Raw genomic sequence first — 15,392 nt, 5'->3', positions numbered from 1 at the left:
ATTCTCACCATCTTTATCAGTGCCTGTGTTGTATTTCTAATCCACTACTTAAGCAGGAATAGAAAGAGCTCTGAACATGAACTGTTAGCTCTCCCCACAAAGCTCTGGTTTGGACAAAATGCTAAGCCATGGTTTAGCATTAAGAGACACAAGCACACTTCACTCCCCTCCCGTGCATCAATGTCCATTTTCAACTATGGTTTATCTGAGCAAGCCAGGATTTGGAAATTAAAAGTTCGGCTTGTCGGGACAAATAGTAGAACTGTTTCGTTTAATTCAAACACAGTTGGTTGAAAATAGATGCTTCCAATCTCATGGCCAGACTGAAGAGGGAAATGCAATGCCAAAGGCAGTGTGTGTGCATATGAGCGACAAGTCCCCTCCAACCTTCAGAACTGTTTCTTCCAAGCGCATGAGGAGGGGGCCGTAATAGAGCCCCACTACATATGGTCTTTCATGTCACAGCCCTTATGAATAAGCCATTTCCTAGCATGGGAGACAGATGCCTTGTAAGTGGTAAAATTCAGAGCAACCTTGGCCAACTTAAGAGAATACAAAACATTGTACTCTGAAAGCAATAGCAGCTGACGCTTCACCTTATCCAATACTATTTATCGCAATTTTCTGGGTGGGTATGGGTGGGTGTGTTGTGTCATGTACTTGACCCAGAAAGTGAAATGTAGCTCAAACTGACAGCCATTTTTTAAAAATACAGTTTTCTACACAAATAATCTCTGTGTAAGGAGAATGCATGTTTATTGGAACATGTTAAGAGTAGCACAGATCTCATCCCTGCCATGAGATCAGGTTGCCTCAGTGGTTAATTTCTCAAGGCGGGAATCCTCCCTATTACACTTCTCTCTGGAGTTGTATTAAAGATCGCTGATAAAGAATTCAGAATAAAAACCTCTTGATTGCCATTACTTTTTTAATACAGTAAGATAAGCCGAAGAACAGTGGAATTTCTTTTCCTCAAAGTATTTGGATTGTTTCATGGGTTTATTTTTGGAACTTAACACAATAAAATTTTGAACAATTGGAAATGCGACTTTACAGACTTGCTCCCTTTTCTTTGTGTAAACTTTCTGACAAGTGCAACAGGTTAGTACTGAAGCAGTCGCTACTTCTTCACACAAGTTAGTTGCAGTTATGTGTTAGTTAAGAGGCACAATACAGAACACTAGCAATTTTGGTGAAGGTGTTATATGAAATACAGGCTAGGATCTTGGCACATGAGAAGTGTATTTCATACAAATGATATTCAAGGGCTACTGTTTTGCAGCCTTGGCTTGCCCTAATGTCACCCCAGTATTTTTTTTTTCATCAGCAAGCACTCAGTAGGTGAATTTTTAAAAGTAACCCTTATTTTTTAAAAATTGCTGCCTAGTTTCTAAAGAGGCCTGCGTCAGCACAGTTTCTTCTGCACTCATTCAAGGAAGCAGGTGGTGTTCCTTGCCATCTCTACAACCATGTGCTGGATCAAATTGCTCTGGAAGCCCAGCTTTTTCAGGTGAAGGCAAGGGCCTGCAGTAGAGAAGATGAAAACTGAAAAAAACTAGTACCCAAATAGAATTCCGGCCACTGTCACTTAGAACTCATTTTAGTTCAACTGTGCAAGTCTGTCTATGCTTATTATCTGGAAAGCTCGCAGCAACTATTGCTATTTGACATTTATTAAGGTGTCCTGGATGCTGTTCACAGGCCAACTTTTCAACACTATACAATGTGGAAGAATACAGCATGCAATTATTGTAACACGACCAAAGAGGTGCTCATCTTTTCACAAAATTGTGAAAGGGGGATTGCATTCCTAAGCAGCCAAGAACAGTTTTCCCATCTGCTCTTGGTTTTCAAAGCTAGGGACAGGGATGTTATCCTGAAATGGACATTCTTGACTCTCTTGATAGCCCACAGCATGAAGTGAGGCACAGTGGCCTCTCAAGGCAAGTGGGGCTCAAGCTTTCAAGAGCTTGATCAGCCTCTGTTAGCACTTTTAATATACTACAGAACAGGCGTGGTGTGTCCTGCCTATTCCCACTTGTGCAGAGGCAGGTAGCTAACTTCTATGCTAATATCAAGTCTCTGATTAAGAGCAGCTCCAAGTGGAGCAGATAAGAGTAGTTTTAGGCCTGGGGGAAAAAAAGGTAGGCACAAGCCACAGCAGATCCACATGTAGCTTGTTCACCTCCATGGGACTTTTCCAGATTTTCTCAGGAGGACATAAACAAGAAATTCATATCCACGGGATTTTCACGTGAGCAGAGCTAACAGATAAGAAGCATTCACCCATGCAATTCCCAAGTGTATCCTGAGGTGTAGAATTTGGGAACAGTTTTACTATTTAGTCCAATGTTTTCGTAAGGCCCAAGTATCTGGTGTTTCCACTAGCTGCTATGTGACTGGATGCTTATAGGAATATCTTTGAATTATTTGCAATATCAGTACATGACAAGACCTATTCACACATGCAAGCAGCTGTTTATAGAAATGCCACTTTTTTCTTTTTCTTTTTAAAAAAGGAGTTTGGCTCACATAGCAAAAAATGTGTGAAGCAGTTCATCGCAGTGTACTGCCAAACATTGTGTCATATGGTCCAGTCAGTCTCTAAACAGCCAACTGAATGTTTGAAATCAGAACCAGGAATAATGCAAAACTGCTGCCATTTCAGTGACAGATCCAATTATTCAATCCAAGCCCTGCCAGTACCATCTACTTGCATTAAGAATATGATAGGGCTTCTTACTTGAAAGTGATCTTCAGTTGCCTTGCCACCCATGTTAAGAACATTCAGTGAGCTGGCACGCTTCATGCTGGACAGTGAACATGCAAGGATAAACCAATCAGAAGGGCTGAAATGGAGCGCTTTGAACACATATGTATACAACAAGAATTTTACTGCAACGTTAACTCCTAGCATCTTCTGAGAGATAACAACATTTGCCGCACATGCATCTTCCTTAATCTAAAATATATCAAAGCTAAGTCACCAAAAACATTTGGGAAACGCTAGATGTCATTCCATCTGCAGAATGTCAGTTACTAAATTGGATCTTAATCTGAGAGGTGTCCAGTCTCTTTTTTTTAAAAAAAAATCAATAAGCTACCCAAGATAAAGTTGTATAAGTAGCATTAGCAAACCCATCAAAAAGCAGTATTTAAAAAGAACCCTTGGTGGGCTTCTACATAATTAAGGCTTGGATATTCAAAGTTTTGGTATGATTTATAACTTTAATAGAGAATGGGATAGATAATACAATCTCTGTCTTGCCTGGATTGTGGGGCAAAACTTGTGCAAGGCAGTGAAAGCTCTGCTATTCTAACAATCGTCAAATGAAGCTCTCAGTTTCAGAGGGTATTGTTAATACACTGCCACATCAACAACCAATAAATTTACAGCTGCAATATTTGCATTACAAAAGTATGTGAAGTTATACCCATAGTGGTTCAAGGATTTTTTTTAAAAGTTATCCAACATTTAACCATATTGCATTTAAAGTGCCTCAAAAAACTGGGTAGCATTCATCATAAGACGAGTAGCCACCACCTATATTGCAGAGCAATGCATGAGCAATTAATATTTCTCCATAAAATCAGCTTCCAAATCTTTTTCACAATGCTGCATCAAAACGGTCACACTAATCCCAAAATGCAATCCTTGCAAGCAAACCCTTAATGTGCAACTAACTTTTACACAGAGTAGACTCACTGAAATTAATGGACACATTTAAATTGGTTTCAGTGATGTCAATGAGTCTATTATGAGTAAAAGTTGTATACTATTTCCTATGTGTAGAAGAAACTACTTGTCCCAATTAACAACTCTAGGAAACAGAACTGCTCTCACTAGCCACTTTGTAAACTGCAGGACAGGGAACCTTCCTGAAAAACCTACACTGAAACCCCCTCGCACCTTTGCTAGAATATGGCGATCCAAATTATTTCGTATCACAGACAAATTAGGAGAAGGGGACATGCTGATACAGGTTAATTGGAAGGCAAGGGCGAGGCCTGACAAGCATTCTAACCATCTCATCATACTGAAGGGTGTAAAGCACTGTTCTCAAAAGGCAGCCCTTGTTCTTAAAACTGAGACACTTGCTAGCCAGGGGAGAAAAGGAGTTGGCAGGGCCATCTTAAGCATAGCTGGCGCCCTGGCGCGAACTATCCCTCCGGCGCCCCCTCCCATTTCCGAGCGCGGCTGCCACGCGGGCGGAGCAGCACGGCACCCCCCTGGCGGCCCGGCACCTTACGCCACCCAACCTTGCCTTAGGGCTGGCCCTGGGAGTTGGTTGTTCAAAGTGAAAATGGCTCAGGGTTCGTCTAAAAGTCCCAACAAGAGTGTACACAACACTGAAGTCAGTGAGATTTCTCATCCTTAAAAATTAGGCAAACATTTGCCTATAATAAATCTGTGACCTGGCAATCAAAATAAAGATTATGAATGAAGTTATACATGCTTGTATAGTTGGGCATAACCTTTATGGCTGCACCTAAACAGCCTCAGTGCCACTATGATTGTATTTAAGCAATATTTTTTAAAGCCTCCAAAAACTACAATGCACACATTTTCTAAATGCAACACAAGTGTTAGCAACACAAAGAAGCAGTAAGCCATGCAGCGTTGACACCTGTTATTTATTTATATAAAAAAATAATACAGTAAAGCAAAAAAAACATTAACCTAAATATACATAACGCACCACATAGAGCATAAACACAAAACTCAAATTCTAAGCAAATAAAAAAATAAATAAAAAGTAAAAACCCACAGATGCAATGCTGAAATGTTAAATAATGAACAAACAAAAATACAGTGTTTCATCGTGCCCATGAATTGTCCCTATACAAATTTAGTAATTTTAGAACAAAAAGTTAGCTAGCTATATAAGACCATTAAAAAATTGGCAAGTGCACTTGTACATTTTTCAAGTTTGAGGCAAGACTGAAGAGAACTGGTTTATGTATTATTTTCAGCATTTCCCTTTGCATTCAAATCTACAACTGGCACTAGTATTATTGCAGCACATCTGAAATCTCCTTCAAGAAGGTATCTCTGAGGTAGGAGTCTTGCTTGATTATATCACTACGCTTACGGAGAGTCTGGGTTTCCTTAAATGTTCAGAAGAACAGTAAACCAAATGTTAACCATGAAGCAGGTTCCAGCTTTCAGTTTTAGGGATTAGTAATCAGAAAATTATACCACCACCATTGCGGGGGATAGTAGTTAAAAGTTAATTGAGTAATAATTGATTACGGACATGAAGGTGCTGGGAGAGACTGCTTATCTGGGTCCTCCCTCAATTCAGACCGACCCCCCCCCCTTGCAAAAATATGGCTTAGATCCAAAGAACCAAACAGCGAGTTCTCTGCACCTATCAACCTTGGTTGCTCATTAATAGCACCCTACAAAGCATGAAGCCTCTTAAAAAGCCAGGTGTTTCAAAACCAGTTTGTGTGATATGGCTGGGGGGAATCAAAGTCAAAACTCCTTGTGGGAGTGTTGAAATCATTATGCAATGGCTAAAGTGGCTCTTTGTATCCTAGTCTATACCTGAGGATATTTGGAAAAGTAGGAAAGCTTCTGACTGCACACATGGGGTGGGGTGGGGGTCTAAAATGTTTAGCTAAAATTCTTCAGAGCAACACCAATATGTAACTGTTCAGAGTTCTATATATTTGTAGAGACTGGTAGAATACCACTTTCATTAGGACAAATCAATATTCACAATGAAGAATGCAAGACTAAGGTTACACACTGGATAATACACAATCTAGCCATTCATGTTTTTCTCTATCTGTAATTGAAGATAGTTCGTTATCTTTAACAGAAATGATAACAATAAACAATTGAAACTTAAAATAAAAACTAATAAGTATTTTTAAAAAAGAACTATCCCTTTGGGTGGTATGGGATTCTAGACGAAGCTTCTAAACTGTTTAATTATGTCCAAATACTTGAAGAACTTTCAGATGGATGAAACTGCATTCCTGAACTGCAGGGGGTTGGACTAGATTGCCCTTGGGGTCCCTTTCAGCTCTGCAATTTTATGAACCAGATTTATTTTCCGTTGCTCCAGAGGGTAGGACCGAAACAAAGAGGTTTAAATTACAAGTGGATTTGGGCTAAATATTACTTAGTTATTGAATTTGTATACTGCCCTTCATTAATGGATCTCAGGGCAGTTCACAATATAAAAATACAAGTTAAAAACACAAAATAATTAATAAAAACAAGAACAAAAACAAAACAATAAATCCCTCTCCTCCGTTAGGAGGGAAGCACTTTCTTACAAATAAGCAGTTCAATAGTGGGAGATTGTCTTGGAAAGCAGTGGACTCCCCTTCTTTAGAGGTTTTTAAGCCACCTATCAGGGATGCTGCAACAATGGATTTCCTACACTAGCATGGGATTGATCTAGATTACTTTCCAGGACCCTTCCAACTCTACGATTCTATGAACTTCCATAATGATCTGCAGACGAGTGTGTAATACTGTAATATAATTCAACTCAAAACAACTATTTTTTTCCCTTTTAGAGGATCTCCTCCCAAACCGCCAACCTGCAGAGTTCTGTGTAACTCTAAATCTTGTACACTATATTATGAGCATTGGTTTGTACTAATCAAGCGGTCATTTTACAAGCCCTGCTGACGTCTCACAATAAAACTAACACTGCAACTTGTACAGCAGATATAGTATTCAACTTCAGTGAAGCGTCAAAAATACCTTCAAGCCTAAAAAAGGTTCTTGTTAATACTGATTAGTTCCCATTTACAATCTATCTTGAGAGAGCAGTGGCTATTTACCTGCTACTGCAGTTCTTCTGAAATTAATCTCTGCACATACACATCATGGATAACAAAACTTGGATAGCTGACTGTTTTGCACAACAAATCCAGTCACATGATCCATGTATAAGCAAGTTTCAAGAGGAAGACATATTGGTACTAGTACCATTCCTATTTCTGGTGTATGTCAAGGAGTGGCAGATGTATTTTGTTTCATTTTCATTTCAACAATAATTTACACATGTTCTATGCAGAAAGTAGAATGGCTGATATTAGTATGTAAAAAATGTTGAATGAAAGTGCAAATATTTATCCAGTTAAGTAAACATGAAGCATTTCAATAACCTATCGGAATCACATTTATACACACACATTCATAAATGTATGTTAAGTTCTTCTGAACCAAATATGCCCTAACCCTGTTCTCAGAATTAATATACTCATATTTTATTGTTAAAGGGGAAACTGCTAAAATTCAGCGAAGTGCATCAATATTTTTCCTGTGTGGCAAGACAGAATAGGTAATTCTGGGGCAATTATTTCTGGAGTTTACATAACATTGGAAGTTTTGCTTTTACAGAGCCATTGTTTACAATCAAATTGTTAAGTACAGAGAACAATCTTTTCAGCTGTTAGGACTAACTTATAACAAGTGCTATAAACATCCTTTGTATTACATTTCCGCGAGATCTGCCATCAGATTTATGCTGCAATTCACGCACGAGATACAGCAGAAAAAGCCATTATACAGCATGATGGGCACAGCACCAAGCGTTCCAGCACATCTAGAAATAAATAATTACCCGGGGTTCTTTGGTTCACTCTCTCGTGAACTTCCTCCCTTCAGCTTTCTAACCAACTTCTCACTGCTGCGTCTAATTGAAGCACGAAGTTTGCTAAAGGAGCCACTGCGTTTTAGAGATCCAGTACCATCCTGAAAAAAATGAGCACATTTAAAACTGCAAAAGCTTTGCCCTTCTGTCATAGTTCAGCAGTTGCTACAACTACAGTCCAATATTCTTACTTTGCTACCATTAAATGATAAGAACAAAATTATATCACTTAATTTCAAACAAAATTAAATGGCCTGTTTTTTAAATTTGCTGTTACCTTCTCTGGTGCTCTGGGATGAGCACTAGAAATCTAATGAAAAGCATTATTTGTATTTATCAAGCATTCTTCTGGACATAGTCCAATATTATCCCCCCCCCCATGCCACCAGATTCATTGAGATGAGAAGTTGCACAGCTCCCCAACATCTCAATGAAGCTTACTCAGGAGAAGGTCCTGAAGGATTGCATACCCTTCCTTAAAGAAACAAGAGATTAGAGAAAACTCCTAAGTCCTTCACAGATAAAATATAAAATTAGCAAATGTATATTAAAACCTTACGGACAGGTGCAGTTTTTATTTGCAGGACCACCACACCACTCCATGCTAACCATGAATACAGTAAAAGACCACCACCAAGCAGTAGCATTACACGTTTAATGAATTTGTTCACTCTAACCTGGGCAATATGTAATAAACATGCATATAAACAAGAACAAAAGCATATGCAAGCATTAAGTTCCATAGTGAAGTTATTCTACTTTGTGCCCTTAACTGTGTTCCAAAAAGATACAACGTGAATCTAGAGCTTGCTTCACATTACATTAGTTTGTTTTATAGTACAGTATTTGGAGACAGTTTATTCTTAATAGTTCTTTTTTCCCCCAGAAGTCAAGTTTGTATGGGCCAAAAACCTATTATATTTATTGCTTGACAAAGAAATCCATGTGTACTTAACTGCAAGTTAACAGTGCCTTGCAGTTTCTAGAAAGCCTCCTTTCCTACAGTAGCTATGCAGAATTCAAAGTACTACGCAGCAGACAGAAACAGGCATCAGTTGGAGTGAGTTTATTAGAAGTTAGAAAGACAGATACACAAAGTCACCCAACACCAAGATTAGTAGAGAAAAGCATAACTGCTGAACTTTCACATGAAGACTAAACAGCACTGCTACTTTAGGATAAGCATACCGGTAAGTGAAGACATCCAGAGTTCCATATTGATGTTAACCCATGTTATAGGTCTCTAAATACACTTTAAAGCACTGTGGAGCACATGCCTTGCTTTTTTAAATAAAAAAACCCACCTGTTTATTCTGTAAAGGTCACCATCATGCCATTTTAATAACACCTTGTGTGATAATTTAAACTACCTTTCATCATAGTGAAACAGCTACTTATCAAGTTCATTCTTAGTTTTGTTAATTCTCATCTGTTACACAGCAAATGGTTATTTAACACCACATTTTGTAAGACTAGATACATATCTGGCAAAGCTACACATGTACAGGAAAAAAGAGGAACCCTTGCCCCAAAGAAAGAGAGACACCAGCACTGAAGAAGTGGCCATTTTTACAAGAAGTGCAGCTCTGACAAGGATCTTAAGGGATTGCTAAATGCACAGCAGTCAGTAGTGGAGAGAAGTTAGAGCTTGAAGATGCTGCACGCCCGCCATGCAGGAGACAGTGTAAGAATCAGAAAAGGCATCTAGGCCTGTCAGACAGAAATGGAGAGAGAAAAAACTGAATGAAACTGTTGTGGGGAGAAGTTCAACAGTTTTCCATTTTGAGCTTGTTAGTCTTAACAGTATTTCTAGGTCACCCGCTAATGTTGCGTACAAATTCTCAAAATCCGCAGAGACAACAGCTTTAAAAATTCATAGTATCCATAATGCAAAAGAAAGCCAATGGAGGATCTCAAACTTTTTGTTGTCTTTTATTCTAGGTTCTATATTGCACAGCACTTTGAACTTTTAAAGGAATCAATATGTTTTCCTTATATATATATAAAATTCTATTCCGGTGCTTAATAAAGGCAGGCAGATACATTACTTTAAATCAAAGGTGTATATTATGGCATGCGAGATTCCAATTTTAAAAACTACACAAGCCAAAATAAAAAGTGATTAAAAGAAATCAACTGGGACAAGGTGCATCAATTTAAGCTTTAACTTCTATGAAATAAGTGAGATGTGCCCACTCCAAAAGCACTATCAACCAACCCATATTACAAAGCTTTAGTGTGGCATTAGAGTGAGGATTTCCAAACCTCGTTCCTGGGAATGCTGGAGTTCCCTAGAATTTAGTAGGGGTTCTTTAATGAGATTAGTAATGGCAGACAAGCTCCCCTTAGTGTTGAACGTATTCTGAGCTCACATGAACCAACAGTGAGATCTCACGGGACAGCCCAGTGCCTCTCATTATCTGAGTATGTGTCCGCAAACATGCCACATAGTTATCTAGTGCACAGGTGTTCCTTAGTGGAGAAGATCTGCTGAAAAGTGCTTTCCTGGAGGTAAACAGTTTTTAAAACCCTTACACAATCATGCCAGTAAATGGACTGAGATGATTCAAGATCGTAAAACAATGAATGCTAATGAAGAAAAGAGAGTCTATGGCAAGGACCCAAAGAGCCTTTTGGATGCAGCTGAGGCACTTCGACTCATACATGGAAGTTTCCATTCAGTGGCTATAAAACCACTAATGCTAATCGTTAAATCATGGGCATCCAATATTGTGCCCCCCAGGTGTTGTGGGCTCCAACCCCCATAATCTCTGACCACCAGCCATGTTGGCTGGGGATCCACAAAATCAGGAGGGCACCACATTGGCTACCCTTGCATGTAATAGTCGTAAGTGAAAGGCACCAAGTAGGCAGAATCAGCTTTGGCTTATGGCAAATGGGGTCACTGTACTTCAGTGGTTCTGTTCCTACCTGCTAAGTTTATTTCAGAGAGTAGCACTGGGGAACTGCCCATCAGCCCTCTGGCACTTATACTATGGGGTGCCAAAGGCTACCAACCTGGCCCCTCCCATGCTGTTTAACATTGATATGAAACTGTTGGAAGCAGGAGATTTGGAAGGAAGTTTGATTAGCACATCCAAGTCAGGTGTGGCTTGCAATCCCAAGGCCAGCGTTTAAATGCTGCAGTAGACTGGATGGCATTTAGATAACTTAAACAAGACAGAGTCCTTGTGGGTGAGTGCTTCATCTGGGGTATAGGCCAGTTACCAGTTCTGGATGTGGTTACATTCTGGCTTGAAGAACAGGTACATAGTTTGGAAGTACTCCCTGGGTCATCATTGGAACTAGAGGCCCAAGTGGCCTCAGTGCCTAGGAGTGCTTTTTACCAACTTCAGCTGGTATACCAGCCATGCCTGAATAAGAACAGTTTGGCTACAGTGCTCTATGCTTTGGCAACCTCAACACTAGATTACTGCTATGTGCTCTATGTGGGGCTGCCCTTTGCCTCAGTTTGGAAGCTACTGGACTGTCATGAGCATTACAGAGAAAGAAAGGATGGGATACAAAATGAGATAAAATATTAATAATAATTGTTAGATTACTATCGTGGTGAAGAAATGAGCAGAATTGAGCACCTGCAAAATTAGAAAAAGTAAGAATGCCAACATGAAATGGGGGAAATGTAGAAGAAAGAAAATCAACTTCAGTTTAGAACTTCAACGTAAAAGTAAGCAAAATAGAGTGGAAAAAGTGGGCATGCAAGCCTAAATGAAATAGAAACCTATTAATCCGACATTATTTTAAAGGTGGAACATTCTACTCTGGAAAAGTTCACTTTCTGAGTTTTATCAAATGTGAATGTCACTGACCTAGAAATACTGTTTAGTTATTTTCTTGAATGCCCCTGTCAACCCCACACCTGCATGCTTTTTAATTAAAACACAAAATGGATGGGAAAAAATGTTTCCCTCACACTTGACAATTTGAAGGCATGCCAACTACAGAAGAAGAAAAAACAGGGAAGAGTACAGTACACAGTTCTAGTGCCATGGGGACAAATTAAGGAAGTATTTAGGTGATAATATTTGTATTATATGCTGATTGACTGTCTTAGCACAACACACACCAAAGCCAATCTGAGAAACAGCGGAAACAGAAACCTTTTTCTGTATCAAAGGAGCGAACAATATAGACAGCTACAGCAGCCTTTAGGATTCTAAAGCTCTGGCAAATGACAGAGTTATAGCTGACAAGTATTCCACTGTGAAATAGAACCTACACACCACAAGAGAAACTTAGAAAAACAATGACTACTGCAATCTGACTAAACATGTACTGCGTAACTAAACCACCACAAGGCTGACACTGGCAATTTGCCCCTCAGAGCACTCCATGTTATGTGCCCAGTGCCCAATATAACCGAATTCAAAAGTAGTAACCACCTCAGTACTACCAAAATCTTGAACTGGTTTCACTTGTAAAAGACACCAAATGACAAGCAGGTTCCCAGACACATGTTAAACAATGATGGAAAGTTTTAGAAAGGTTATGTTTTATGTAACCTGTGGCACACCTTCCACGTTAAGCAATGGAACTAGATGTTGTGAGATAGGAAAGGCCTCACTTTAATCAAGGATCTGGCAGGCTTCCATAGGTAAATGGAAAGCAGCAATTTGTCATCAGCAGATGGGTAGATTTTATGTTTGTACCATCATGCCATGAAACAGCAAGAAACTTGCATCCAGAACCCTATGTTGTGTGTAGAGCTTTTGGTTTAATTCTCCATGCCAATTCCATTTAACTGCACAGCAGTGCTTTGTAGTGAACCAGAGAAAAGGAAATCTTCTGAAACAAAGGAGGATGTTTAAAAAGGGGGGGGGGAGATAATAAAGTAAACAAATTGCCATCCTGTTTCATCCAGTAATAAAACAAACCACTGCTTAGGTCCTATACATAAACCCAGGACATTCAATCAGCATTCAAACACTTCTATCTAAATCCAAATTTTAGTGAGTTTTTCTTAATTAAAGCTTAATTGGTCAGAACGTACCCTCAAAAGCAAGATCTTATTGCTTTTGCTTTCATTCAAAACTACAGGTGCTTATGAGCCAAGAACAACCCTGAATACACAATAGAATGATAACTGCTATGCCAGTCTAGGTTTGGTTTTTTTCTTACACTGTGTACTGTACTTACCCCATTCCATTCTACGCTCATACTCACTTCCTCTCCTCCATCAGGGCCACTCTCATACTTTACCACGTCGACATTGAGGCTCTCGCGGCTTCGCCTTCTCTCTATACTTTCTGGGTCATTGAGCACTTCAGCAACTCTCTGTTTGTGAACATTATCAAGACCCTGTGAGCCAAGTAAAGGGGAAACAGACATTTTACTTTGCACCAAGTAGTCCAGTGCCATGAGTGAGAAGAGCAATTATCATCAAGTTACTACGGAGTCTACAAAACATTATCAAATAAATAAGCATCCATTAGCTGTAAATGAAGCATAACCATGAAGCACATATTACAGAATTACAAAGGTAAGTTTGAGGAGAATATTATCTACACCAACAAAATTAAAGTTCTAGTAAAAGTAACATGCTTTGACTAATTTGTCTGAAGGTGATAATTTCCACCAACAACCCACTATATTCTAACTAGGTTTGTCAATTCTGTTAACTTAGGCTGGGTTCAAGGGGCTGCATATAGAATTCTCTGCAAATCATTTGTGTTTTAGTTCCCCACCCTTCCACTGCAGCATACATCACAGGTGCACAAACACAGTCCAAATGTGTTCCTGAAGGTCAGGAGACCCTTTGAAGCAGGAGAAAGGGCTGCAGTTAGAAAACATTCTAAACCCCTCATCAAGTGGAAGTGCTTTCTGCTGGCATGCAGAACTGCTTAGAGCCTGGCCTTACTCACTTCCCCAGTTTACAAATCCTCCACTAAAGGCAGCTTCAGGATTTCTGTCCTTGTTCTTAGTAGCATCCTTTTTGAGGTCAACCAGAACTGCACACGATTTTGCAAATGTGGCCGTATCAAATATTTTATATAAAAATTATTATTACTCTCCACACATTTTCTTAAAAAGTGAGAATGGTTTTTTAAACATAATATCATAAATGGGAACATTTTTAAAAAAAATCAGAGTAAACGAATGAGTTATCTAGTTACATATTTCTGAGTGTTCATACTAAACTTCAGGGTGGTCCACCCCCCACCCCCACCCCAAGGAAGTTGGGATCTCCCCTCCAGATTATTTTGCCAATATTTGCTTCTGAAAAACAATAAAGGCACTATAGACAATCTCCTAACCATGACATTTCCTCCTTTGTCATCTGCGTAAGTCCACCCTCCTGCACAGTATGTTTTAACCAAGATATAGCATTGCCAGAGGATCAGTGTTAAATCATGGTTTTCACTGAAGCAGGCTTCCAACCAGAGGTACAAAAAGAAATTCTAGACGGTTCAGATTCACTGTAGTTAAATTCAAATTCTTTTGTAACAAAATACTAATAACTGTAGCATAACACTATCAGAAGTAAAACGCTTGATGAACAAAGCAACTTGCCTGTTTACGGGACCTCATTGCTGCCTCTTCTAATGTTTCAGCAGCTTCAAACTTGCCCTGGCGTCTGTAAAGTGCTCCAAGATTCTTTAATGTAGTTGTAACTGTTGGACTACAAAATATGTGTTAAAGTTAGATTCCGGCAGGAAACCATTGCCTCCCAAACCTGAAACAATTCTGTCTAATAGTACAGCAGAATATTCCATTAAAAGCCAATGCTCATCATAAATTTATAATGGGCACTTACTGCTCACAAAGAGTTCTGAATAGGTCTGCAAATACATAAGCAGTTATTTACTAGAAAGACATTTTGCCAGGGTACCAAGTATTGTTGCAGCTATTGCTGTCCATTATATAACTAGGCTAGCTCTGAGGCAGTAACCTTGACAAAGACACAGATCACATATTCCTATTGTCCTCCTTATCAGCCCTGCTCAATTTTGCAGTCCCAAAGGATTACAAAAAATGTCTGCTATATAACACTTAAGTCTGATGCATGATTCTATGGTTCTTGTCTCTTGCTGTTTGAATGCAAGAGAAAACACCTCACATACACTACTATTTTAAAAGCTATTATATAACACAGATAAATTAGAAGAAACAGAAGGATATTGCAGCAATGAAAGGACTAAGATTACTGAAACTGTGACAAGCGACAATTCCTCTGCTGCCCCTTCCCGCTCCCTGAAGGAGGACAAGTCCCCCCATGCGTCAATATACCTTTAAAAATATTATTTATTATTTTATTAAATTTGTATCTGTAGATCTCAGGGCAGTTCACACAATACTGTACACAGAATAAAAACAAGAACGAAAGAGAAGCAAACCCCTCGGGAGGTTGTAGACTCTCTTTCCTTGGAGGTTTTTAAGGAGAGGTTGGATGGCCATCTGTCATGGATGCTTTAGCCGAGTTTCCGGCATTGCAGGGAGTTGGAATAGATGACCTTTGGGGGGCCCCTTCCCACTCTACAATTCTATGATTCTATGAAAACAATAATCCCCCCTCCCCGCCAACACATTTAAAAGGGTATAGGATGCTAATCAGCCATAGGCTCCAACCGAAATTAAAATAAATAAATAAATAAAATTTATTTTTTGGAACCCACCCATCTGGCTGGGTTTCCCCAGCCACTCTGGGCAGCTTCCAACAAAGATTAAAATACATTAAAATGTCACACATTAAAAACTTCCCTAAAAATCAAGACCTTGAGTCCATTCTGAAGTTGGGAAATGTAGCAATGG

At 39.2% G+C, this 15,392-nt stretch overlaps 1 protein-coding gene across 9 annotated transcripts in view; it reads right to left on the bottom strand.

The window, feature by feature from the left end:
• KLC1 (kinesin light chain 1) overlaps window positions 1-15,392 on the bottom strand; it is a 45,979-nt gene that overhangs the window by 7,533 nt on the left and 23,054 nt on the right. Inside the window, exons 12-16 of one of the 9 annotated variants that reach the window (XM_088655814.1) lie at window positions 14,154-14,262; window positions 12,780-12,941; window positions 7,593-7,723; window positions 2,744-2,810; window positions 981-1,524 (exon numbers count right to left, since the gene is read on the bottom strand). In XM_088655814.1, the coding sequence (XP_088511940.1) occupies window positions 1,507-1,524; window positions 2,744-2,810; window positions 7,593-7,723; window positions 12,780-12,941; window positions 14,154-14,262 (487 nt within the window). In that variant the 3' untranslated portion in view covers window positions 981-1,506. Of the gene's footprint in view, window positions 1-980; window positions 1,525-2,743; window positions 2,811-4,616; window positions 5,110-7,592; window positions 7,724-8,263; window positions 9,333-12,779; window positions 12,942-14,153; window positions 14,263-15,392 lie in introns of those variants that run through there. The other 8 variants (XM_088655819.1, XM_035105176.3, XM_035105184.3 and 5 more) reach the window with 8 other exon arrangements.

The sequence above is a fragment of the Zootoca vivipara genome, chromosome 1, assembly GCF_965207765.1.
Source record: "Zootoca vivipara chromosome 1, rZooViv2.hap1.1, whole genome shotgun sequence".
NCBI classification, from domain to species: domain Eukaryota; kingdom Metazoa; phylum Chordata; class Lepidosauria; order Squamata; family Lacertidae; genus Zootoca; species Zootoca vivipara.
Note: the sequence above shows the minus strand (reverse complement) of the source record. Positions and strands in the feature narration are given on the sequence as shown.